Genomic DNA, 26,827 nt, shown 5'->3' with positions numbered 1-26,827 from the left:
CGCCACAAACCAGCATTTTGGGACTTTTTTTGACCAAAAAATTTTTTTTATTTTTTGGTAAAAAAAAAATCTGCAAACGTGGAAAATCGTTGCTAAACGCTAATGAAAAAACGCTAAAAAAAGCTGAAGAAATCACTAAATGTGGACTAAAAAATATGAATTGAAAAGTTGGCTTTACCACAGTATTTACTGGTTGGCAAATGGTTTAATTTTTTTGCTTCCCAGAACTTTGCTTAAGTTCCAACAACAGTTCATGTATTGCAGATATCCACACAGGTAACTACGTTACCGACCTACTAATTATTTCATCATTTCATAAGTGAGATACCTGCAAAGCGTAACATGTTGGAGGGACTTAGAAAGCACTTAACTATTGTATGTACATGAGACATTTTTATATACTGTATACATTAACATGAGTTTTATTCCAGCATCCACAACATCCCCAACATATTACATATCACCCCTTCGCTGCTGAAATAGTTGCTACACCATATATGTAGACTGTGTGCAACTGGTAGGAAAAAAGCTTCTTAGCAGTTGACCCCCCTTCACAGCAGGATGGGCCTGATGTTAGGAGTACACCTCCAGCATCTTTTTCAAGTAGTGCACTCCCTTTCTAGCAGCAGTGGCTGAGAGAACGCACTGTGCATGCACAGTGTTTGAATGATCCAGAGCAGTTACTGGGAGTGCACTTCTAATGTTTGGTCTGTCCTACCATTAAGGCGGGATGGAGGGGGTTAGCTACTGGGAAGTTTTTTTGGACAGGATCTATGGTGCCTATATGTTTGGAGGGGTCCAGGAGCAACCTGAACAGCAGAAGAATGGTATGTAATGTGTTTGGGATGCTGGAATGCATGTTTTTTTTCTTTCGTGCAAGATATCCATTGCAAGTTAACTAAAACTTCAAAATTTTATTTTCTTTACAGCCCAATTTGAGACAGAACTCAGTAATGTGAGGTTGATTAGAATCAGCATCATGCTTTTATTGTTGTTTGCAGCTCCCTACCTATATTACACTGGTTTCCTTATTTCTTGTTCTGGTGTCACCAGGGAGGCAAGTGATAGAGATCAGTGATAACACAGACAGCATTAGAATTCCAACAGAGCTTCTAAGTTTTCCTCACGTTATCCAGTAGTAAAGAGCTTTTGATGTAATTAGGTTTAATTCCTCATTCACATCTTTAGGATCCCCGTTCACAAGATTTAGGATTGCGGGCAGAATCGATGAGATTCTGCCTGCAATCCCACATTGCGTGTTTGGCACCCCAAATGCAATGCAGTTCTGCCGCGATTGTCACGCAACAGCATAGTGAGGCATTCAACAAATCGCACCTTTCAACATCGCATGAAGCTTGTTGCCCGAAAAGTAGTAGGAGCTTCTTTTCAGGTGGCAAATCTGCATAGGCTAGTCCATTCAAGTAAATTGACAGTTCCTATTCGACGCGCAAAATTCTGTGCAAATTGCTAAAAAATGGTGAGCTCGAACACTTGTTATAGCTTTGCAAAAGTGTGAACGAGGCCTTAGTCTAACCTTGTGTGTTTGTAATTGTAGTAAAAAAAAAATTCAATGGAGTATTATTTTGTTTTAAGGGGGCGCTCTGTTAGTGTCACCTTCAAAAAATCATCACCATACACCAGAGGATAAGCATAAGGGATCTTCTAAAAAACATGGCTCCCCAAAGAAGACTGTCTTCAAAGGTGTAAATGAAACAAATTCAAAAAGGGTAAGGAAAATATTTTATTCTGGAAGTCACAAAACTGTGAGTATTTAATATCGAGTGGATTTAGTAATTAGATGATCATAGTGCATGATTAATATTTCATGACACAATCTGTGAAGGTTACATGACCATAAATTTGTCATAGGAAAACATATGTCAAGATATGAAGAATGTGAAATAATCCACAAGTGACGGCCAAACTAGAATACTGACATCAAACTGAAAGCAAACCATGGAAATTCTAAGTGATTTAGGCTGGCATAGATATCATCCCAGACTCTGTGACATTTTGAAATAATTTAAGTCGTGCTGTATGGAAAATGATTGTCATCAGATGAATTCTTATACAAGGAATTTGTGTTGACAAATTTTTAACTGCCATTGCTGACCTACTATATTGAAAATTCAAGTTAGCTGACTGTTAAAATACAAGTAAATAATTAAAAAACATTAAGTATTATCTGTGAAAGGTAAAGCTGATCAAGTGTGAATAGTATGATTATTACAATGGCTCATTGGTTACTAGTTATTCTTAAAGTCCACATTGGGCACAGCACTACCCCCCCTCCCCTCCACAGAAGCTATTTTTATGGCTATATTCTTTTTTTACAATTACCTTTCTGAAGTCTTTAGGTCAGTCACTTGATGCTGCAGGGTCCTCTTCCTCTTTGCTTCTTCTCCAGGCTGGGTGGTCCGCAATGATGCAGACAGGGGTACTTACATAATGACCTTAGCACTGTTCTATACACTCTTACACAGTTATTGCATGGTGCTCTGGTGACACCCACTTAGGGATTCAGGCATATGATGCCCTCACAAAATATCCCCAGTCTTCCAGGGTTAGTGATTCAGAAAAAATGAGGAAGGGTTGTAACAGCGCAAACACTGCAAAGTCCTTGGAAATAGTTGTATGGGGTGATCGTGGTATTAGTGGCTACTGTATGAAGAGCGTAGGATTCCGTGTGGCACTGAGGGCAAGGCTTCCAAATAAGCTGTAGCAACCTCTGTAGATGAGAAAAGGAGAGAAGCGCCTCTAAGTGCAATAAGTCTTTTTATTCAAGTCTAAATGTAGAAACACTCACATGTGTGAAGTAATCATAAGCTTAAAAACCACGGTTAACAATAGTTAATGGTGGGGTGGTAACCCGGGTGAAGAGCCGTCATCTTACTGCGATGTGGGGAGGTCAGCTCTTGGCTGGAACAGCATGGTGGCTGGAGGGGAACAGCGGTGAGGCCGGCCGCGTGCACGTCCTCCCTCAGAGCCGGACGGAACACACGCTGGAACGCAGCGGCGGCGTGGTCGTGATGACGTCAGATCCCAGGGTGCACTGCGACGCGTTTCGGAGCATGCGCTGGCCGTGGAAGGCGGAAGTGCGCTCCTTTTTCCAGCGTGCCTTCCATCCGGCTCTGAGGGAGGACGTGCACACCGGCCGGCCTCACCGCTGTTCCCCTCCAGCCACCACGCTGTTCCAGCCGAGAGCTGACCTCCCCACATCGCAGTAAGATGATGGCTCTTCACCCGGGTTACCACCCCACCGTTAACTATTGTTATCCACGGTTTTTAAGCTTATGATTACTTCACACATGTGAGTGTTTCTACATTTAGACTTGAATAAAAAAACTTATTGTACTTAGAGGCGCTTCTCTCCTTCCAGGGTTAGTGACACTGGATGCCAAATAACCTGGAAGACTAAAGATATTTTGTGGCAAAAAGACAGCACTGCAGGGACAGCTCTGGATTATAGATTTGCAGTTTGAGCTATTTTTTTTTGCTGTGGGCCCAATTAAAAAAATTCCTGGAGTTAGGCTTAAATGGGAACAACAAAGTCGGCAATATTGCAAGACTGCATTGCATATTTTTTCAGTAGTTTAAGATAGCACGTTTTAAAATGTACGGTCTTCAGTCATTGTATATTGAGTGTTCTCTGCTCATACCTTTTTTTAAATGACTGAATCCCAATAGAGATTGATTGTAGATAGTGGAGTTGGGGATTCAAGGAGATCTATACGATCGACTTGTGGAGATGCATTGTGGTGTGGCGTCAGTAATTAAACAGTCTGGTTGCAGAGAACAAAAACTTGCATTGAAGGAACAGCTCAGCTTACAAACAGCCCAGCAGGAAAAGCACCATGACATGAAACATGGTTCTGTGCAGCTTGGAGAGCAGATTCAAATGAACCAACATTGTCTATTTCAGTGGAATGCGGCCTGACCGATCTAGTCCCAATATGGAGGCTTCCAGAAAGGGTGGCTTATCTCTAGCCTGTCCCTACTCCTCTGGTCCTCTCTCTGTCACTAATCGCTTTCTCTGTCAGACAGATGCTCTTTCCCTGCACTATCCACTATGCAAAATGCATGCAGAAACCTGGGGCAGGGACCTAAAAAGGCTATGTCGACCCAAGATGGCCACCAGGGATCACCTGGATGCAGTGTAGCCAAGCGAAACGCTGCCCCAGAGGCCCAGAAAATCATAGAGAAATGAGGGTTCTCTTGACTTCCTTTCTAGCTACAGTACTGCTACAGTCGAGCACCACCTACAGTGGAGGAAGCAAACTGCACCTGCCTACATACTTCCCATGCTGTCATTCTTAAAGCCCATCTCCAGACTCGCCGTATTACCACCTCCCCATCCATCCCCCTCTAATTGATCACTGCCATGATTAAAAATGCCCTTTTTACTTACCTAAAGCCATGGTTTGTGATGCTCTAGTCCTGAGTCTTCGTCCTTTATCTGTTTACAGAAGACAGGGTTCTTCTTTAGGTATCCACATTACTGTCTGCGTTACAAGGCCCCTTTCTAATATTTTTTTAGTGGTGATGTCCTCTGAGGATCCAGCAGAGAAGTCTGCAGCAGTGACATCAACAAAAGGAGTCTGTTGACGACTTGCCAACGTAGCCACATCTGCAGTTGAATTTGGAAACAGAGCTCGCATGGGACGCGGACAGATGACTTAGATGAATATGTCCAAAAAGAGTAGTGTACTGTGTAGAAACCACAGTAACAAGATTTGTACAAACCTAAGGACATGGATGGATTGGGCAATACACCTCTAGAAAACACACATTCGGATATATCTAGATGTGCTCTTATTTGCACTTTCAGATATGGGAAATATTATATCTGCTACTATAAAGCAGACTGACACAAGAATATTGTACTTGTTTCCAATATTCACAGCACTGTGTTACCATTCGATTCAAACTTAATAATTTGTCTATGCTGCTCTTTGGCCAGTTACTGTTAAAGGATTATTAAAGGCAACATTTTTATTGAAATAATAAACATCTTATACTCAGCTGCTCTGTGCAATGGTATTACATAGAGTAGCCCCAAACCTCCTCTTCTGGGGTCTCTTGCTGACTCTCTTAGCTCTTCCTCTTCCGTGTCTGTCCCCATAGCAAGCGCTTGCTATGGTGGGCAGATGTGTGGGATTCCGAGCTGGGCTCTGTGCGTCCATAGACACACACAGCGTGGCTCAGCCCTACACCTGGTCACACCTCATTGGATTTAAATGACCTTTGTGGGGAGATGGGAAGAGCTGATACTGGAAGGTTTTTTTTTTACTTAATGTATAGCTTAACACATTGAGCACAACAAAATTAACATTTTTCTAAATTATTTGTTGCAGTTTTTTGTCAAACACTTGTAGTTTGACACTTTTAATGCTGCTAACTCATGTTCTCCCAGTGTTGCTTTCCTGAACTTCTGATCTGCACAGGCGAATGTTAATCGTGGACAGTGCAGTTTGGAGTCAGTCTGTTAGCTTAGAGAAGGGAAGGGGGAGGCGCAGGGGAGTGTCTTGCCATCCTGGGCTACAGGGCTGTGTTTTTCTATTAATGCACACAGTGTAGGGAGACAAAGCTCTAGTTCCTGCATGAAAGGGTGACTCCACAGACTACTGCAAGAGAAAGGAGCTACCCTAAAACAGTAAACTTGGGGCAGCAGGCATAGCACCAGCTTAAACAGGAACATAAGCAAGGATTAAAAGATAAAGATGCTGCATATTCAGTAGATAATTCAACTGCTGAAAATGTCTGTAAAAACTGAGGGTTTAATACCATTTTAAAATATTCAATATTTTCCTTCTCAAGCAGCCACAGTCTGGGTAGAAAATCTGTTCCCTGCCAGCAGCTGCAAAGTGGAGCCATTGCTGTCTGTGGGGTGCAGTTTTCTTATTACAAATATCTGACACACACCCCTAGCTTTTGCTCTGATTCAGCAGGGCTTATGACAGGCCCCCCTGAAAGAGACCTTTTCTTCCCCACAGTGAGCAAGAGTCCCACTCTGTAAGACTCAATAAGAACTGTAAGACTTTGCATATCTTTTGTTTTGATGCACCTGGAATGTATTTAGCTAATACATATAGCTAAGTGGTATATTTTGAATGTTAAAAGCATACAAAATATATGGTATGATGGAATAAGAATGTAGATAGGTTTTGGAGTAACATATACAGGTGCAATAGCTTAAAGGGAACCTGTCATACAAGGTATGTTGGCTGCCACTGCTGACCTCTTTCTGAAAAGGTTAGTTGTTTTGCTGCCATGATGATCCTTCGGCTTTTCCTGGTCTATATTCTTGTTCCATGTCAGTGACTTAGAACATTTTAAATTCACTGGGTCATCTGTACACATAAGGATTAATTTGCTAAAGGAGTAGTGTGGCTGTTCGAATACAAAAGTGAATGTTCACTAAGCTTAGTAAATAAAGTTTTGTTTATGTCATTCATCCAATCATATACAAGAAAACCATCATAGTTTTTCTAATCTCTCTTGCTCTCTTTGCTTTACAAAGTGGACACTTTGCACTACTTTAACCCCAAAGAGAGGAGTTGTTGACATTTGCTTGCTGCAACATGGGCATAATATATTTCACTTGAAAATGTAAAAAAAAAACCTACCTTCCGCCCAATTTAATTATTAAACATGGATATAAAAAACCTTACCCAGATTGTCAAAGGCTGAAATCGCTCCTTAACCATCTTATATAATGACCAGGTGGGATTTTTTTCAGCAAGCGTCGGATAATGTTAGAGGCATTATCCTTCTTAATCATTTTGCTCATAGACAATCTCAGGAATTTATGTTACATTCTTTATAGAGACATTATTCTGGTTATACCTAAGATTGGTTTTACAATGATAGCACCTTAGTGTTGATTGCTTGCATTGGATCGATGCAAATTATGACTCTTCATCTGTGGCCAGCACATACCATGGTTTAAAGTCCACATCCTTTCCAATCCAACAAGACACGCAACTGGGATGCTCATTATCACTCCTTTTGCCTTAGAACCAGTAGCAGGACACATTTGGCAGAACATAGACATAAAATGATTAGAGATGGTGGGAGCTCAACATTAAACTGCTTTATTTGCAGACACTATTTATTGTACATCACATCTCTCTCCCAAACTTGCTTGCACTTCTTTGCAAACTTGCCTCCTTATTTGGCCTCCAGATGAATCACTCTAAATCCAGCACTCTGAGTTTTGCCCACTCCCGATCTAACCTACAAGCGCTACAAACACAGTTTCCATATACAGTAAGTGATCTTCTATACTTCCATAATTTGGCATTACACTTGTGTCTACTTATGATTCTCTATGTAAAGCAAACATGCACCCTGTCCTCAATCATCTTAGAGAATCACTTATCTCATGGGATTATACCCAAAGTTTTGGTTTGGTCTCATTCATACCATCAAAATATTTGATTCCGAGTCCTACCTATTCAGATACCCTTACACCGTACATTTACTTTGAATCCAAGTCTTAAAATGTATCTGTGGCCCTAACAGGCCCAGGCTTAATACATGCACTTTGTATAAATCCAATGTTTGCGGAGGCCTGGGTGTACCTAACATAGATTACTATTACAGAGCTGCCAAGATTACACCCCCGGTCTAATTACACTCTACAGCAAAATCACCATTATGGATCTTTCTGGATGTATTAGATATCTTCCCAGTTTCCTCATCCTCTCTCATTTGGATCCCCCCATCCTTATGTCTTACTTTATCCTTGTCTATCTGGGACTCCAATAATATTCATCAAGACTCATATCTTGATGAATATTATTGGGAGTGGTGTCTCTTATAGTTTTTTATTCTTGGTAATGTGTCTACTCATGCCCCTTCCTACTGTACTTGATAACAGGACCTTAATAAAACTCTTATTCATCAAGACTCATATCACATCATTTCCCTTTACTTCACTTTTAAACTGTCCCCTATTCACCCCTAGAATAAACAAAATCTGCAGCTTCAGATGGTGGCTCTTTGCTTAAAAAAAAAAGTTCTCTTACAACATTTGACAGCTCATGACAAAGGGAGTGGTGTCTCTTATAGTTTTTTATTCTTGGTAATGTGTCTACTCATGCCCCTTCCTACTGTACTTGATAACAGGACCTTAATAAAACTCTTACCCAAGAGAAGTGGATTGTGCTCTGGATGACCCTCAAATGCTCCCAGAGTGTGCAAGCTGTGCAGAACTCTTAAAAATTGCTGTCCCACTGGTAATTTATAGCAAAAATATATCATGTCTTACCCGGCTTTCTGCTTCAGAGAGTGCCGAAAGACTGGGGAATGCTCCACATTTGGTCCAATGTCTATAAGAGTATACACAATTATTGATTTGATCTTATAGTTTGACCTCCAAAAAGATCTATGGCAGGCCCTTCTTCATAAGCCCATGGACAACATCCCTTGTCATAGCGAATACTTGTAACACATATCTTTATGGCCATCAAACAAACTATAGCCCAAGCATGGAAATCCTATCCCTCAACTTTGAAAAGCTTAAGACTAGAGTTCAGGGTACACTTGAATGAAAAATTGACCGCCATATAAAAAGACACCCATGATAAACCTACCCCACCCTCACCTAACGGCCATCCTCCCTCATTCCTCCCACCACTTCATCCTCCTCAGCCACTTCATTACCCTCAGCCACTTCCTATTGTTCCACTACCCCCTCCCTCCTAGATTGTAAGCTTGAAAGAGTAGGGCCCTCTTACCCCTCGTACGCTGTCTGTTTTTGTTGTACTGTGCCATGTATTGTCCCCCCTATTGTACAGCGCTGAGCAAACCCTTTGGCGCTATATAAACTCGATGTAATAATAATAATAATAATAATAATAATAATAATAATAAATGTATTTCAGTCTGGCAACTATGGCTTAATTTCTTCCTCCTCTCTCAACACACTTCATGAATCCTTCTACTCTGAAATTTAGGGGCTAATGTTTTCCCTTTTTTTTAGCACCCTAGCAGCCTCTATGGTTCCTTTCCTCTTCCTTTCTATCCCTCCCCTCTTTTCTTTCTTGTTTAACACTTTTCCTTCTCACCCCTCAAACCCTCTCCTGCACATTTTCTGCATCTCTCCTTTACCCTGTAAGCCAACTTTTTCAGTTTTTTCTTTCCCTGCTCTTCCATTCCACCCCACTTTGTTTTTTCGGCTTTTGAGCCCACATTTCTACCATTTGAAACTTAATAAGGGGAACTGTTTTTTTTATGCACACTCAGATTGGCTCATCAGTGATTATTGTGTGACATGCGCTTGAAGAAAAGCCACATGCACTCCTGGACATGTTTTTGTAGTATTCTCAGATCCAACATTTTATTCTCGTTTGCACCCTATGACAATATGATTATTGAACATCTAAATATTTGGTATCCAATTTGCTTCAGTGTAACTGTTGCTGTAATCTCAGAGCAAATATTTCTTATCATGGTCTCTGCATCTCAAAAAAATATGTTTGGTACCAAAATATGCAAAAAAAAAAAAATTGGGTACTCTTTTATGGGCATAACTATTACTTCCTATAGCATGATAAAGGAATCCCTTAAATTTTTGTCTGCAGCTTTTGGTTCCTGGGTTGAATAAAGTAAAAAATATTATCATACTAGGGATGCTATTGATTATATTTAAAAAAAATTACATGTAATGCATGTAATAAACCAGTGATTAATATTTTTTAATATGAGGCACTGCCATCTAAATAATATTTTTTATCTGCATGTTAGGATTATCAGCAAACTGCGCAGTCTCCACCAGTTGCTGGTCTGAAGACAGTAGATCCATTGCCACTTCGAGAGGATCCCTGGCCAAGTCCATGCATTTCCAATAAGCCTTTACCTGCAACAATCGCATATCCTGTCAGCAGACCTGTAGAAGATCCTTATTTACCGTTACCTAGTCAGTGGAGTCCATCATGTCGAATACAGGGAGCACTGCGAGATCCAGAGTTCCAGCATAATGGTAAAATGAATGGTTACATGCATGTTAAAATAATACTACAGCAGACATTAGTCAGATTACTTATGACTGATCAGTATGCCAGACAGGGGCAGACTGACCATTTAGAAACTTGGGCACTGCCCGAGGGCCCGGGGTCAGTAGGGGGCCCCATGAGATGCCCTTGGTACCTTTTTCATAGGCTTTTTTGAGTTTGGGCAAGGACACAGGGGCCCCATGATCCCCTATTGGCCGGGGGCCCCATGAGTTGTCAGTCCGCCCCTGATGCCAGGATATTATAAGCACAGGGAAAACTATAATCCCTTAGGTCAAAGACACACTAAAATAACATAAAAATATAGGTAATTTTCAAAGATCAAGATTATCCATACGTACATACAACACATCTATAATGTTCACATATGCACATTTAAGACCCCTGTTATAGTGCAGTGTTATGTGTCCCTGCACACAATAGAGGTTTAGGAATAATTTTAGGTACATCAGTTTTTCTTCAACACTAAAAAATGAAGAAGTACAGTAAATCTGTGTAGTGAACTTTCATTGTTTACAATTTTTTGTACCTTTTAATGTTCATGTTACTGAAAAAATAAATGTTTTATCTAATACCTTTTATATTTAGTACAAGCGATTATGTTGTGTTTATATGTGCAAATGATTATATTTTTTATTTTTGTATTTGAAATATTGCTTTGACTTAATTCAGTCTTACTATCTTAATTCTGTTGTTTTGTTCAGAAAATTTACGTTTGAGGGGTCTTTTACAAACTTTCAAGTCAGTAACTTTAATGTGCCAAACAGCAAAATTAGTTTAGCCATCTAAAATGGCAGCACCCAGTACAATAGAATTAATACATAGGGGAAAGCAAATCATTTTAAGATTTTCTGAAAATCACCTTTAAGATTTATCTTTGACATGTAATGAGACTGAAATGAGACTGAAATGTAATTTATTTTATTTTTAAGAGAGCTGGAAATGTATACAAATAAAATAGTGCGTGCCAGTGATATTGGTTAAGCTCACATGACTATGAAGTTTAAAAGTGAAATAAACCTTTATCAGTCAGATAAATATTGGGGTGGATATATACTGCAAGAGCAGTTGCACTCATTTTCCCCAGAGTCTTGTAAAAATGCTTTTTTTTATTTTTACTGCACCTGATTGCCGATTCTTTACAAAAGTGAAGCTTTACCACATTACATTTACTAAAGGAAATGAGTGCAACTGCACTTGCAAAGTGCACAGTCTATTTATCTTTTGTAAACCAACCCCTGTGTGTCCATATCCTATAATAAAACATTTACATATTTATGGTATTCTTTTTAATGCTTTGTTTACAGGGAACTTTAACAGTATCGGCTTCTACAGTTCTGCTATAAATGATGACGATAGCATTGAAGGTATGGACATATAGGATGAATATCTATATTTTGCCATATATATGGTACCATAACTCACCATTACAAAAACAATGTTTTTTTGTCTGCTGATATCAAAATCATGTTTTTTTGTTTTTTTTAATAAAAAAATAAATAGATTTAAGAAAAAATATATTAATTTTAGCTTTTGTTTTCCTAAAAGAAAGCTGCTAGTTGCTTGACTGTCATGCTGAGGATCTGGCTTCAATATTTGTATCGTTGTCTTGATGAAGTATGCAGATGATGACCACTAACATTCCTGATTTGCATATTTGTTCAGGGTCAGAAGAATTTTAGAAGGAGGTCAGCGGTGGCAGTCCTCAGAAAAGGTTTACTTTAAGCATTCATCCATATTTAGGGAAGACTGAAAGTAATCATTAACTGCTATTATCTCATTTTTAAACCAAGTTAGATTTTCAGGTTGCAGTTCAGCTGTATAATGAATCTTATTATGAACAACTAACTTAAAGCCCAATTGAATATTCAGTTTAAATCAGCTAAATACATTCTAGGACCAAGAAAAAGTGTGCAAAGTTGGCTTTTGTCAATAACAGCCACAGCCTGAGCTGAAAAACATGTTGCCTGTGGGCATGCTGCAAAGTGGTCCCTGTGGGGAAGCAGTAATCTCTTTGCAGAAGTTCCACACACTCCCTGCTGTGCCAGTTCTCTCCAGTCAACAGAAAGCAGAGCTACAGATCTTATTCAGTAGGGGGAGTGTCAGAATTGTACAGAGGGACTACTGCTTCCATGTAAAAAGCAAGGGTCCCACTCTGCAGCTTCTAGCAGCGGACAGGCTTTTCTTCTAAGGATGAGGCTGCTTTAGAAAGAAAAAGGTCTGTAAGCGCCAGTTCACACCGGAACACCTCCTCCTTCCAGTGCAAATCCTGTTCCATGTGACTTTAGCCCATTCATTTGGGCTGAATCTCACTGGATTACAGCATAAATAGTGTGTGCAGTACTTTTAAAAAGCGCACTGCAACTGGATCGCATGGTATTGCGGTACCATTCAATCTAGTGCAGGAAAACACACTGTTTTCCATCTGAATTTGGGGTGTCATTAGGAATCTATTCTACAGCCACAGCAGATTGCACACCCGGTGCATTTAGAATGCAGTGTGGGAAAGGTGCAAATTTAGTAAAATATGTTGGGTATCACCTTGCACACTGAGATGACAGGAATAAGTCTAGGGCCATCATTTATAGTTAACTATAAGGTGTCCTGTCTTGACATATTTGGTATCTGTTTGCAAGGTACCATATTGGAAACCCTTGTTGGTTCCACTACCCAGGATTGGTGCAGCAAGGGGTGCATAGGAACATCACTGTTTATTGTGGGGTGGATCTTTTTTACTAAGGTGTTCTTTCTGTAATTCTTTGAATCTTTTTTCTCCTGGATGTGGTCCCTGTGGAGGTGGGAGTATATACCAGGACTGGTTCTTACCAGCTGCATTCTTTCAGAATGTAATTTTTGATGCATAACTTTTAGTGTGTGTACAACCTAAAGAAGTGGAGAGGACAGTGAAATGCATTGACAAAAGGGGTCTTAATATTTGATGGTACAAGAGTATTGGAAATGTAATCTGTATAATACACAGGGCTGGTAGGTGTAAAGAGGAAAGGATTGCCGCTGCTCCCAACTAACTCAGGTGAATAAATGATAAAGAGCGGCCTCAGCCTTTTGGTCTTCACCACACCACACACCCTGATGCATTTTGTCCCACTCACTGGGGCTTATTCATAGGGTTCCTATGACCCTATGCCTAAACCCCCAGTAGACAGGGTGAAATGCATCAGCGTGTGTGGTTTGGTGGAGACATATAGGCTGAGGCCGCTCTTTATAGCTTATTCATCTGGACTGGTTGGGAGTAGCAGCAATCCTTTCCTCTTTACACTTACTAGCCCTCTGGATTGGTATTAGGACAAGCCTGCACCCCTTGTTCTGATACAAAGGGATATGCTTTCACCTCTTTCTTTGAACGGTGCCAAAATCTGTCTAACAGGTCGCACTGTATAATACACAATTTTGAAAATGAGTTGAATGACAGGATCTCCTCTTCCCGTTCATGGAACTTGATGCATTGTGTGATAATTGTAAAATGAGTTCTATGAATCAAGAAGTGGAAAGGAGGGGGCTAGCAGGCAGTGCAATGCTTGTAGGTAGCAGCAGCTTCTTTATACAGAAGATAGCCACTCAGGGTAGTATCTAGCAACTGTGAAGAAGAATTTTTATCAGAAGCAACAACCTACAAGTAAAGGGATACAGACCAACAAACAATAATAATGTGTTTTGTTCTGTATCCCCCTCCCCCCCTTGTATTTGCGTTTATGCTTCGCATGGTGTAAATGGGGCCTCAAAGTATTCAACTCTTTCATTTGCATTTTTTGCATAACTGTTAGATACATACTTTAGGCCTGAAGATTACTTAATACCTCCAAAATCTTACATATACGGTATTAGCGCAGCTGTTTATCAAACCCATATTTTCAGTAAAAATTACAATTAAATAAATTTTAATATACACAAACACATTATAATACCAGATTTTTGGTAAAATTTAAAATATGAGTTTGTATTATATAAGTAGATACCAAAAATGTCAAACTTTATTAACTTAAGTACAGGTGACAAGTTCTCTTTAAGGATCAATTGGACCCCTAATGTAACCTCTCCACTCCTTTGAAGCTAATCAAGAACTGATTGTTTCTGATTACTAAACACCACTTAACACCGCAGTTTGGTGAAACACCAAATATAACTTATTCAGTTGTAAAAGTGAATGTGTATAACATCCAAACAACTAATAAACAAAAATTGTGATATGTTGGCTGCAGCCCCCTTAAAAATAAAGCCCACATGTCAAACAAGAAATCAAGAAGTGTCCATAGATTCCAGAAGGCATTAAATGCCTGTAGCCTTGGTGATCAGTGCCATCTGTGCTTGCTGCACACAGTGAATGCCAGTGCTTATGAAGGACCACAATGTCCTGATCTACTTTATAAGTGTAGGAAATAAAAAAACTGATTGGACCAGGCAATGGAGCTGATTTACTAAATCAGTTGAGAATCAGTGAAGAGTCCAATTGTGAAAAGCAAATATCTGTTATTTCAGATGTAAAAAAATGAGACAAAGATAAATCATTTCAGAACTTTTTCCACATTTATTGTGACCTATAAACTGTACAACTCAATTGAAAAACAAACTGAAATCTTTTAGGGGGGAAGAAGTAAACATAAACATCTAAAATAATGTGGTTGCATAAGTGTGCACACTCTCTTATAACTGGGGATGTAGCTGTGTTCAGAATTAAGCAATCACATTCAAAATCATGTTAAACAGGAGTAAGTACACACCTACCATTATTTAAAGTTCCTCTGATTAACCCCAAGTAAAGTTTGCATCCTACAGCAAAAGCCATGCTCCGCAGAGAGCTTCCAAAGCATCAGAGGGATCTAATTGTTAAAAGGTGTCACTCAGGAGAACAGTGCAAAAGAATTTCCAAGGCATTAGATATACCATGGAACACAGTGAAGACAGTCATCATCAAGTGGAGAAAATATGACGCAACAGTGACATTACCAAGAACTGGACGTCCCTCCAAAATAGATGAAAAGACGAGAAGAAAACTGGTCTGGGAGGCTGCCAAGAGGCCTACAGAAATGTTAAAGGAGCTGCAGGAATATCTGGCAAGTACAGGCTGTGTGGTACATGTGACAACAATCTCCCGTATTCTTCATATGTCTGGGCTATGGGTAGATTGGCAAAATGGAAGCTATTTCTTACGAAGAAAAACTTCCAAGCCCGGACACATTTTGCAAAAGCACATCTGAAGTCTCCCAAAAGCATGTGGGAAAATGTGTTATGGTCTGATGAAACCAAGATTGAACTTTTTGGCCATAATTCCAAAAGATATGTTTGGTGCAAAAACAACACTGCACATCACCAAAAGAATACCATACCCACAGTGAAGCATGGTGGTGGTAGCATCATGCTTTGGGGCTGTTTTTCTTCAGCTGAAACTGGGACCTTAGTCAAGGTAGAGGGAATTATGAACAGTTCCAAATACCAGTCAACATTGGCACAAAACCTTCAGGCTTCTGATAGATAGCTGAACATGAAGAGTAACTTCATCCTTCAGCATGACAAAAACCCAATGCATACATCCAAATCAACAAAGAAATTGCTTCACCAGAAGAAGAATAAAGTTTTGGAATGGCCCAGCCAGAGCCCAGACCTGAATCCGATCAAAAATCTGTGGGGTGATCTGAAGAGGGCTGTGCACAGGAGATGCCCTCGCAATCTGACAGATTTGGAGTGTTTTTGCAAGGAAGAGTGGGCAAATATTGCCAAGTCCAGATGTGCCATGCTGATAGACTCATACCCCAAAAGACTGAGTGCTATAATAAAATCAAAAGGTGCTTCAACAAAGTATTAGTTTAAAGGTGTGCACACTTATGCAACCATATTATTATCATTGTTTATTTTTACTTCCCTCCACCTAAAACATTTCAGTTTGTTGTTCAACTGAGTTGTACCGTTTATAGGTTACATTAAAGGTGGAAAAAGTTCTGAAATGATTTATCTTTGTCTCAATTTCATCACAGAAACCTGACATTTTAACAGGGGTGTGTAGACTTTTTATATACACTGTACAATTTACTGAGTGAAGAATTTTCAGCTCCTTTTAGTAAATCAACCTCAATATGTAACCTTACGACAGAACCTTCGCTATAAAGTGGAAGTAGTTGTAATATTTAACTGATATTACAGTTTTCTTTATATTATGTGGATTTATTTGGCCTTTGCAAGACAGGTCCACCCTTCTTATTGGAATTTCAATTTATTTTATATTATGGAGAATGCAGGAATCGGGTTATGCAAAACTCCAAAGTCAGCAGAGTCAGGAAAAGTGCAAGAAGTCTTCCAGAGATATAAAAAAGTAATTGGTGAACCTGGTGAAATATCACTTTTGAGTTGACTGAACCTTGAATTTAAATGTTGTGTCTTTTTTTCCATTCTAACAATATATTGAATGGTTTTATGGCTTATTGGTTAATAATTTAGAGATTTTTGGAAATGGCTGTCATTGTTGCATTTTGCTGTTATTTAAAAGGTTTTCTAAATTAGATGTGTGTTTTATGACTGGCAACTAAAAGTGATTTCATGAAACCTACAGTTCCATTTATCTGCGTATTTGTGTGATAAATTACAGTTTTTTTTTAGTGACTAATAGCATCTGAAGAATTAGCCCCTTTACCTTTTTTTGTCAATACTTTGTTTTTGTAAATACTTATACTGCCATTTTGTTTTCAGATGATCGACTTTCCCAGATCTCTGCTAGGTCAGCAGCTTCTAGCTCTTTGGCCTCACAAGTTTTAGAGCGTGCTCAGAAAAGAAAAGAAAATTTCTGGGGTAACAAATGATCAGCTGATCCATCAACTTCTACTTATAAAATATTTTTACAGAATTTGATAAGCAAGAAAAAATGAGGTTTAGTAATTTTGTAAATGATATTTGTATTTTTCTTCTGAAATCCTGGATAAATTTGTACATTTTTGTAATAATGGATGCATTATCTGTGTATTATGATTATATTTTTTTTTAGTATTTTAAATCCCACATGTGTGCAGTTCCCAATGAAAACAAGTCTGGATAAACCAAACATTTTTATGAATGGGTTTTTCTGTGAACATGCCTATTCTGTTTAAAGCTGAACTATAGACAGATACAACAGACACAAATAATGCTGCTCTGTAATCATTAACATATCATTATAGGAAGTGGGTCAAATGATGCTGGCCATCAGACTGAAGTGGTGAAAAATAAATACTGTGGAAGAAAGCTCTGTGAATATTTAATATTTTTTAATGAGCTATTTATTTTTATTGTATTTTTAGCTGGAGGTATGCTTTAAAATACACCCATTGCCAAAATATCTTTTTTACATTGGGGTAAAGTGGTTACCCCAATGGGGTAAAGTGGTTACCCCTTCCAGGTTTTTAGTGCTGTCCATATCATAGCTAAAAACAAGCACTTTTCTGATAATCAAATAACTCTACTGAAACCATGAAATAGTTTTCCACACTAACATTTATCTTTCATCATCATCATCATCATCATCATTATTATTATTATTATATAGTATTTATATAGCCCTAAAAGGTTTGCTCAGCTCTGTACATTATAGTGGGGGACAGAACATGAGACAATACAGTAACAAAACAAAACACAAGGGGGTCAAGGGCCCTGCTCTTTCGAGCTTACAATCTAGGAGGTAATGATAGTGGTAATGATATGGGTGTAACTAAACGTCTGTAGTTTTGATGTAAGAAACAGACTCTGCAAGATCTCATTATTTATAATTATATTTCACATAATAGAACAGTTTCTGGCAGCCAGTAAATACATCAAGATGATAATAGATATAACAGAATTATTTTATATTATCATGACGTTGCAACCACTTTGAAGGTGATCACACCATATGGGCTGAACTCCCAGCAAAAATGGCACAAGTTTACACACACTGAAAAATACTGTATTATTAAAATTCCCCTCAGACCATTTTTATGCCAGCAGTATCCCACAAATACAATATCCCAGCTATGTACAGTCAAGTCTGTGTTTACCAAAGTAACACTTGTGGGATAGTACTTAGATAAGCAGGGTTAGAGGAGCCAGCATAAGCCTCAAAACATAAATATTGTAATAATACATTCTGTCTTGTTTTCCTCTTCTGGCCACCTCTTGGACATTTGTAACTAAGTTCTTCATTAAAACTATAGGGGTAAAGGAGTGCAATGGTGAAGAGAGGAGTCTGGAATTTTTTAAAGCTCAGGAAATAGGAAAACATATCTGATTTGTACAGTTGAAAAAGCACATAAAGCACACCCTAAAGTGCATTATACCATTATTTTTTACTAAAATAATCAGTTGAAACAAGCAGAGGAGATCTATAAGAAAGTGTGTGCCTAAAACAATGTTTTCTAAATATGGCCCTGGTTATTAGAAACGGTCCTGGCTACATTCATTCAGAATTGTTTAAGATTGCTACTAATTTGTTTCTGTGCACTGCATATACATTGCTCAAAAAAATTAAGGGAACGCTGTGAAAACACACCAGATCTCAATGGGGAGAAATCTCATGCTGGATATCTATACTGATATGGACTGGGTAATGTGTTAGGAACGTAAGGATGCCCCATAGTTTGATGGAAATGTAAATTATCAACCTACAGAGGACTGAATTCAAAGACACCCTGAAAATCTAAGTAAAATATTATGCAGCAGGCTAGTCCATTATGCTGAAATTTCATTGCAGCAATTCAAAATGGTACTCAGTAGTTTGTATGGCCCCCATGTGCTTGTATGCATGTCTGACAACGTCAGGGGATGCGCCTAATGAGACGATGGATGGTGTCCTGGGGTATTTCCTCTCAGATCTGGATTAGGGCATCACTGAGCTCCTGGATAGTCTGAGATGCAACCTGGCGGTGTCAGATGGACCGAAACATGATATCCCAGAGGTGTTCTATTGGATTTAGATCAAGCAAGCGTGGGGGCCATTCAGTGGTATCATTTGGTGTGTTTTTTTTTTTACTGCACCAAGCATGCACTAGAAATGCAGTGTACAGGACTTTTAAAAACTCAACTAATACACAACTGTCTGGTGTGAAGAGTTCCATAGGATTTCATGCCCATGCATTTTTCTTCCCCTTTTTCTATTGCAAAAACGGAAGAAAAACTGATCAGTGTGAAATGGCTCCTCACCCATCATTAATAGAAAGACATCTCTGTTTTAGGGTTGCGTATGTTGCATTAACCAACTGGTGCTTACACACAACTAAAGTATTGGTTTGAGTGGTGATTACTTTTAAAGGGATAGTTCACCTTTACAGAAAAAATGTAAAGGTGAATTAAAGTGGACACTCTCCTTACCCCCGATACCAGCTCTGCTTACTTTCCAGTTGCTGAGCTGTCAGCACCCCTGCACCCTCTCACTAGTGGTATGGGGATTTGAAACCCTAGTTGTTCTCCATCAGCGCTTCCACAACAGACCAAATGGATTCTGATTGGTCAGCGCTCTCACACTGAGGTAAGTAGAGTATGCATTGGGAGGAAGGGGGTGTCTGCTGTTCGTTCACCATTACATTTTGTTATTTTAAATTTAGCATTTTTTCATTGCCCAACTAAAAGATTTTTTTATACAGCTACGCTTCAGTTTTTACCCACTTTCCGCTCGGCCTACAGTAATATGATGGACAGGCGAACCTCATGTCCCTCCGGGAAGGCGTCATATGACGTCTTTCCCGGAACGCGCATTGCACGTGCTCGCAGTGCCATGCTGTGTCGAGATCTGTCACAGGCTGTGTACCTCGGACACGGCCGATGACAGATCTGTGTACCAGCCTCGTTGCCATTACCATGTGACCTGCTGTGACCAGTCACAGCAGGTCACATGACCGTTGTATACAATGGATGGCTTCCTTTCATGCCATCCATTGTATACTAGTGTGTCTAGCTGTGAATGGTCACAGTGATCACATGCACAGGCTGGGCCAGTCACAACCCATCTGTGTCATGTGATTAGCCGTGGCCAATCATAGCTAATCATAACAAAAAAACCTGAATTAATCGATTTCACCAGTCAGTGTCCCTGATCACCGCCATGACAGTTATATGATGACGCTGTACTGCACTGGTGACAGTATGTAAAAAAAAAAAATTGTGAAAATAATTTTTTTAATTTCATTTTCTGAAAAGTTATGACAAAAAAATTACAACTTCAAAAAACTCACCATGCCTCTTATGAAATACGTTGGACTGTCTACTTTGCAAAAAGGGGTTATTTGGGGGATATCTGTACTGTTCTGACATTTTTGGGCCTCAAGAAATTAGATTGGCCGTCAGTACTTCAGGATTGATCAATTTTCAGATATAAACCATAGTTATACAGTCTAAATAATAAACACTGATTTGGGTTATTTTTACCAAAGAAATGTAGCAGAATACATCTTGGCCTAAATTTATTAAGAACAATTATTTATTTGCAAACTTTTATAACAGAAACAAAGAAACGTGTTTTTATTTTAAATTTTGTTTTTTTTTGTTAATTTAGCAAAAAATAAAAACCCCAGTGATGATTAAATACCACCAAAAGAAAGCTCTAGTTGTGAAAACAGAATGATAAAATTTTAGTTTGGGTACAATGTTGTATGACCGCGCAATTGTCATTCAAAGTGTGAGAGCACTGAAACCTGAAAATTGGCCTGGGCAGGAAGGGGGTAAAAGTGCCCGGTATGGAAGTGGTTAAACTTCTACTTCAGGTTTTTTTTCTGTGCATTGTAAATCTAATAATAACACTAAGAAGAAGAAGATTGCAAACTAGCATGCTATATGATCAGCCCAAGCCAATACTTTGTCATGGTCAGCACTGGACAAAACATCTCTTAGGCGGTGAGAGTTATATTGTTTTTACCATTTACTGGATGCCTTGCCTGCAAATATCTACCTTTACCAAGAAGACAGGAATGTCAGGTTTCCTGTTGAAACCATAACAGTCTACAGGCCAGAATGAAACTGTATACACCTTTTAAGTGAAACAGAGCAACAAATATGTGGCTGTTTGTGCAGAGTGTTCAGCTTTTTCTTGTGAAAATGTTAAAGAGCATTTTTGTCAAATACTTTTGAAATTTGCTGTGTTTTATTTTTGTAAATGTGATTGATTAAATGAAAAAAAAAACTGTTTAAATGGAGTGTTATTTTTATTCTGTTTATATTAAAGCATTGCTGTTATATTGTAGTTTAATGATTTTGTTAAGTTTGAATTATTCATGATGTTAAAGAAAGTAAAATTATTTTTAATTAAAGCTAAGTATATATTATTTAATTTATTTTTTATTTATTCAGAGTATCATTGCCTCATTATAATTGCATCAGTTGCACTATGACATTGAAACTTAAAGGCTTTGTAAACCGTTTGGAATCATATTAAATCATCATTGAAAATAGTGTTATGTTTTTGCCATCAACATACAGTATAACATTTTTCCAACCTTGAAAGTTTCATGTTGATGTGGGACTTGCTGTGTTAAAAAAAACATATACCCATGCTGTAATTTATGTGTTGATTTTAAAGAGAAATGTGCTTGCTGGCTGCATACAGCCAATCCAGTCTACACTAAAAAACCCTGAAAAACAAACAGATAACAGGCAAATATTTTTTTCTTTCCAACTTTTGTTAGAGATTGCCACTGCTGTCATCACTTGGAAATACTAGTACTCCCCATACCTTATTAATAAAATATTATCAGTGCTGTCATGTTAATGAACATCATTACCACAGCTGTGCAGAATTGCCACTGACATGCTGTACTAAGTCATCATCGCTTTACTAAGTAAAATTAAAAAAAGAGTGTACTGCCTTTCAGAGATGCTGAAAGCTATACCGGACACCCCTAAAAAAAAGCAGCCTGGTCGCCAGTGCTTTAACATGTGCTCTTTATCATCAAAAATGATGGCACTACTAGCAGGTATAAAGTGCAAGCAATTAAATGTACCCGCGTAAACCTTCATCAATATCATCAGCTTCCAGGTTCCTTTCAGGAAAGGTTTCCTTTAAGTTATTGCTAGCATCAGGATGGTGATAACTGTGAGTTCCAATGGGGGATGTGTTGAACAGAGCAGAAATGTTTATGGTGGTGCAAAATTAACACTTTTATGATAAAGAAATAACTTAATAAAAATGCAAAATTTTCATAGTTGGCAGGGTTGAATAAAGACACCAGTCCATCCAGTTCCATCAGTGTGCGTGTGTGTATGTGTGTTTAATTCAATATCATTTCCCATATCTCTGTATATTGCATTCACTAAGATGCCCATCTAAGAGTTTTTGTAAACAATTGTTACTTCCTGCAGACACCACTGCTTGTGGAAGGGAGTTCCATATCCTTACTGCTCTAACAGTAAAGAATCCCCTGTACAGTTTAAGGTTAAACCGCTTCTACTCCAATTTCATGGAATGGCCACGTGTCTTCTTTAGCTCTGTGAAGCTGAATAGCTTTCTTCCTATGCTGGGATTACCATTGAGGTATTTGAGTGTCTCAAGTGTCCCTTTTCCAGGGAGAATAAGTTTAATGTTTGTAGTTGTTACTGGTAACTGAGGTCCTCCAGTGCTCTTATTAGCTTTGTTGCCCTTCTTTGGACTCTCTCCAGTTCCAGCGGATCCTTCCTAAGGATTGGTGACCAGAACTGGATGGCATACTCAAGATGTAGCCAAACCAGAGTCTTGTAAAGTAGAATTGTAGTCTTATGCTTTGAGTAAATCCCCTCTTTTATGCATACTAATATTCTGCTGGCTTTGCTTGCTGTGGCTTGGAATTGCATGCCATTGCTGAGCCTATGATCTACTAAGACCCCCAGATCTTTATCTAGCCTTGAATCCCCCAATGGCTCTCCTAGCAAGTAATTTGCATTCATATTTTTAGCCCCCCCCCAAGTGCATTACTTTACATTTTTCTACGTTAAACCTTGTTTGCCATGTAGTTGCCCACCCCATTATTTTACTGAGGCCTTCTTGTAATATTTCTATATCTTGCTGTAAAGTTATTGCCTTGCTTAGCTTTATATTGTCAGCAACCTCTGAGATTGAGCTATTTATACACACCTATAGATCATTTATGAATATATTTAAACAGAATAGGTCCTAGGACAGAGCCTTGGGTTACCCCACTTACCACTCCAGACCACTCTGAGTACTCACTATTTGTAACTACCCTTTGTACAAACACTCTGGACTAAGCCAACAGACCTCAATTTGTAAATTAGGCATTTATGAGAATCCAGATACACCACATGCACAGGCCTTCCTTTATTAAGATGACAACTCACTTCCTCATAAAAAGTTAGCACATTGGTCTGGCAGGAGTGGTCCTACATAAATCCATATTGATTACTACTAAAGCTAATATTATCATGTGCAAACTCTTGGATATAGTCTCTTAGTATCCTCTCCAATAGTTTATGTACTATTGACGTTAGACTGGCCTGTAGTTTTCTGGAATATATCTTTACCTTTTTTTAAATAATGGTACCACATTTGCCTTTCTCTAGTCCACTGGTACCATTCCAGTCTTTAAGCTGTCCTTAAAAATTAGGGTATGGGTCTGGGTATGACCTAGCAAAGTTCTTTAAGGACTCTTGAGTGGAAGCCATCTGGTCCAGGTGATTTGTTTGTGTTACGTTTTTCATGTCTTTTATGGATACTAGCTTCAGTTTGCCACAAGGATACATTCTGTGACATGTTGCTAACAATACAGTCATGGTAGTTATACTACTCCTTTGTAAAAACTCACGAAATGAATGCATTTAGTACCATTGCCTTCTCCTTGTCATTTGTAACCAGCTTCCCCTGCTCATCTTTTATGGGTCCAATATGCTCTGACCTCACTTTCTTAGTGTTAATATATTTAAAAATGTATTGGGATTTTTTTTACACTCCTCCGCTATGTGTCTCTCATAGTCCATTTTAGCCTCCCTGATTGCATTATTACACTTATTGCATTCATTGTAGTGTTGGAATGCCGACAATGACCCCTCAGCCTTATATTTCTTAAAGGCTATTTTTTTTTCTTTTATAAACCTTTTTACATTAGAGTTTAACTATCCAAGCTTAACCTTAGCTCTTTTACATGTGTTGCCCGTAAGAATACACTTGATGTTACCTTTATTTAAAGCGGTAATAAACTGCCAAAAAAAATTGCAAAACAAATCCCCAGCAAAATAATAGCATAATGTGCTAGTATGCATCGCTAATTAAATGACTTTTCAATAGATCCAATAACACTTTCACACAATTCTTTCATTGAGTTGAACATTTGAACCACCTCCCGCCCGCTATATTGTCCAATGACGGGCGCAAGGTGGTTCTCTCGTTCTGGGAGGACGTCATATGACGCCCTCCCATTCTCACCGCGCATGGAGCCTGCAGCGCGGTGATCGGAGGTGCGCTGTGTCCCTTGGACACAGCGGATCACCGATCCATGGAAAGAGCCGAAGATGTCGGCTCGGTCATGTGATCAGCTGTGTCAAATCACAGCTGATCACATGTAAACAGGGAAATGCCGGTTATCGGCATTTCTCTCCTCACGAGCTGTCGCGCTGACAGCTCGAGAGGACAGGAGAGCCGGTAATCGGCATTCCGTGGAGGGGACATCTACACTGATCATCAGAGCACTGATGATCAGTGTGCCCTGATGACCAGTGTAGCCCCAGCAGTGCCACCTGTCAGTGTCCATCAGTGCCAGTTGTCAGTGCTCATCAGTGCCACGTGCCAGTGCCCATCAGTGCCACATCAATGCCACATATCAGTGCCTACCAGTGCACATCACTGCCACATATCAGTGCCCATCTGAGCTGCCTTTCAGTGTCACCCATCAGTGCCACCTATCAATGCCAATCAGTGCCACCTATCAGTGCTGCCAATCAGTGCCACCTATCAGTGCCAGTCAGTGCTGCCTATCAGTGCCCATCAGTGCTGCCTGTCAGTGCCAGTCAGTGCCACCTAACAGTGCCAGTCAGTGCCGCCTATCAGTGCCAGTCAGTGCCATATATCAGTGCTGCCTTTCAGTGCCCATCAGTGATGCCTGTCAATGCCCATCAGTGCCACCTATCAGTGTCCATCAGTGCAGCCTATCATTGCCCATCACTGCAGCCTCATTAGCGCACATCAGTGAAGGAGAAAAATCACTTATTTACACAATTTTATAACAAAAACTAAGAAAAAAAAATATTTTTTTCAAAATTTTCTGTTGTTTTTGGCTTGTTTAGCAAAAAATAAAAAACCCAGAGGTGATTAAATATCACCAAAATAAAGCTCTATCTGTCTCAAAAAAATGATAAAAATTTCATATGGGTACAGTGTTGCATGACCATGCAATTGTCACTCTAAGTGTGACAACGCTGAAAGCTGGAAATTGGCCTGGGCAGGAAGGGGTATAAGTGCCATGTAGGTTTGTGGTTAAGAGACAATTATAATAAAAACAGTTAAAATTAAGTTATCCATCTTAGGCTACATGGGTGTTTTGCCACGGTGCAAATGGCAGCGGCAGGAATCTACTCATTCTACTGCTGTTGTATTTGACACCCGTGGGTGGCTAGCTTTGGCTATGGAACCCCTACACTTCAGTGACAGGTTGTCAATGACTGCAGCTATTCGTGGCTGTTCACACAGTCAGCAATTACCTGCGGTGATTGCTGCTGGACACACACAAAAATCCCTAACCAAGTTCTTATAATTCCGTACGCTTATATCCTTTGCAGTCTGCTGGCTTAAAGAAGAAGTATCACCACAACATAAAACTTGTTGTATTCCCCAGGGGACAAAGTGCATGTAACACTTGGTCCTGTTGCTCACCCCCTTTTCCCTAATTCTGTCCAACCACACTGCTAACAAGGAGACCCATACATAATTACGTATGATTGACAGTGCTAAAAACCAGATGGACCATGAGTCTTTCACTTAAAACAGCAGTCTAGCTCCCTGGCACTGTGACAAGCCACTTTCTTCCTGAAAACAGCTCCAATTCTCAGTCCTTTTGCGCCCCTGTTAATTAGAACATACTTCGTGGGGCATGGCCAACTGCTGGAGTGTCATGACACTGCTAAGGATGCAGCAGTCCAACTCTCCTATGTACTGTCAGCACAGGCTATTTTAAATTTTGTGCAACACTTAGTTAAAAAGTAAAAATGCTATATTGAGCTATGCTCTTTGCCCTCTTTCTCTTTTTTAATTTGATATTTAAGCCTTCATGCATTCATTGCGCTGTACTTAATAGCGCTGCAGGATCTTCATTGTCAAGTGTCTTATAGGAAGTACATTATTAACCCTTTTCTTGATCTCTGCCTACTTGAAGCTGCATAGCAAGGATGTGGCAAGTAACACTTGTTTTTTCAAGACACGTAGATTAAAATTTGTTCAACAAAACATATTCATGATTTCATTTTAATCTTCGATTATTTATTTGTTCTATGCTATAATTTCAAAGCACATTGAGACACTACATCTCCTTGCACATTTCAGTAAAGACTGGAAAAACAGAGGGTGGGGGTTTAGAAAATAGAATAGAACTATGTTCCCTAGGACATAATAATTTTCCAGATGCATAATGGCAATAGTTGAGTCTCCGCTGCCTCTGCATGGTAGGACTGGTTAACTATAAAGCTCTGAAGGACGTGGACCGCAGAATTCTCTTTTTTGTACCTTGATCAGGACGAGTCATGAGGTACACCTTACTGCTTGTCACCCCAGCCAGGATTGGCCTCTCCTGGGTGGAAGTCCTTCCTGCACAGCTTCTAAATGAGCTATATGCTTGGAGTCCCATTCTGGTGGCCTGGAGGGCAGGACCTGTTAAAGAAAGCTTTAAACGAGC

General features: G+C 39.3%; 1 protein-coding gene across 3 annotated transcripts in view; it reads left to right on the top strand.

The window, feature by feature from the left end:
- The window catches only part of SAXO6 (stabilizer of axonemal microtubules 6), a 90,466-nt gene extending 69,183 nt beyond the window's left edge, over positions 1–21,283 (top strand). For all 3 annotated transcript variants that reach the window (XM_089674190.1, XM_089674189.1, XM_089674188.1), the window contains 4 exons: positions 1,594–1,727; positions 9,751–9,985; positions 11,324–11,383; positions 16,713–21,283. In XM_089674190.1, the coding sequence (XP_089530316.1) occupies positions 1,594–1,727; positions 9,751–9,985; positions 11,324–11,383; positions 16,713–16,822 (539 nt within the window). In that variant the 3' untranslated portion in view covers positions 16,823–21,283. The remainder of the gene's footprint in view (positions 1–1,593; positions 1,728–9,750; positions 9,986–11,323; positions 11,384–16,712) is intronic.
- The last annotated feature ends 5,544 nt before the right edge of the window (positions 21,284–26,827 follow it).

Source organism: Staurois parvus, unplaced genomic scaffold (genome assembly GCF_062004578.1).
Source record: "Staurois parvus isolate SC_StPar_1 unplaced genomic scaffold, SC_StPar_1.0 ptg000147l, whole genome shotgun sequence".
Lineage (NCBI taxonomy): Eukaryota > Metazoa > Chordata > Amphibia > Anura > Ranidae > Staurois > Staurois parvus.
Note: the sequence above shows the minus strand (reverse complement) of the source record. Positions and strands in the feature narration are given on the sequence as shown.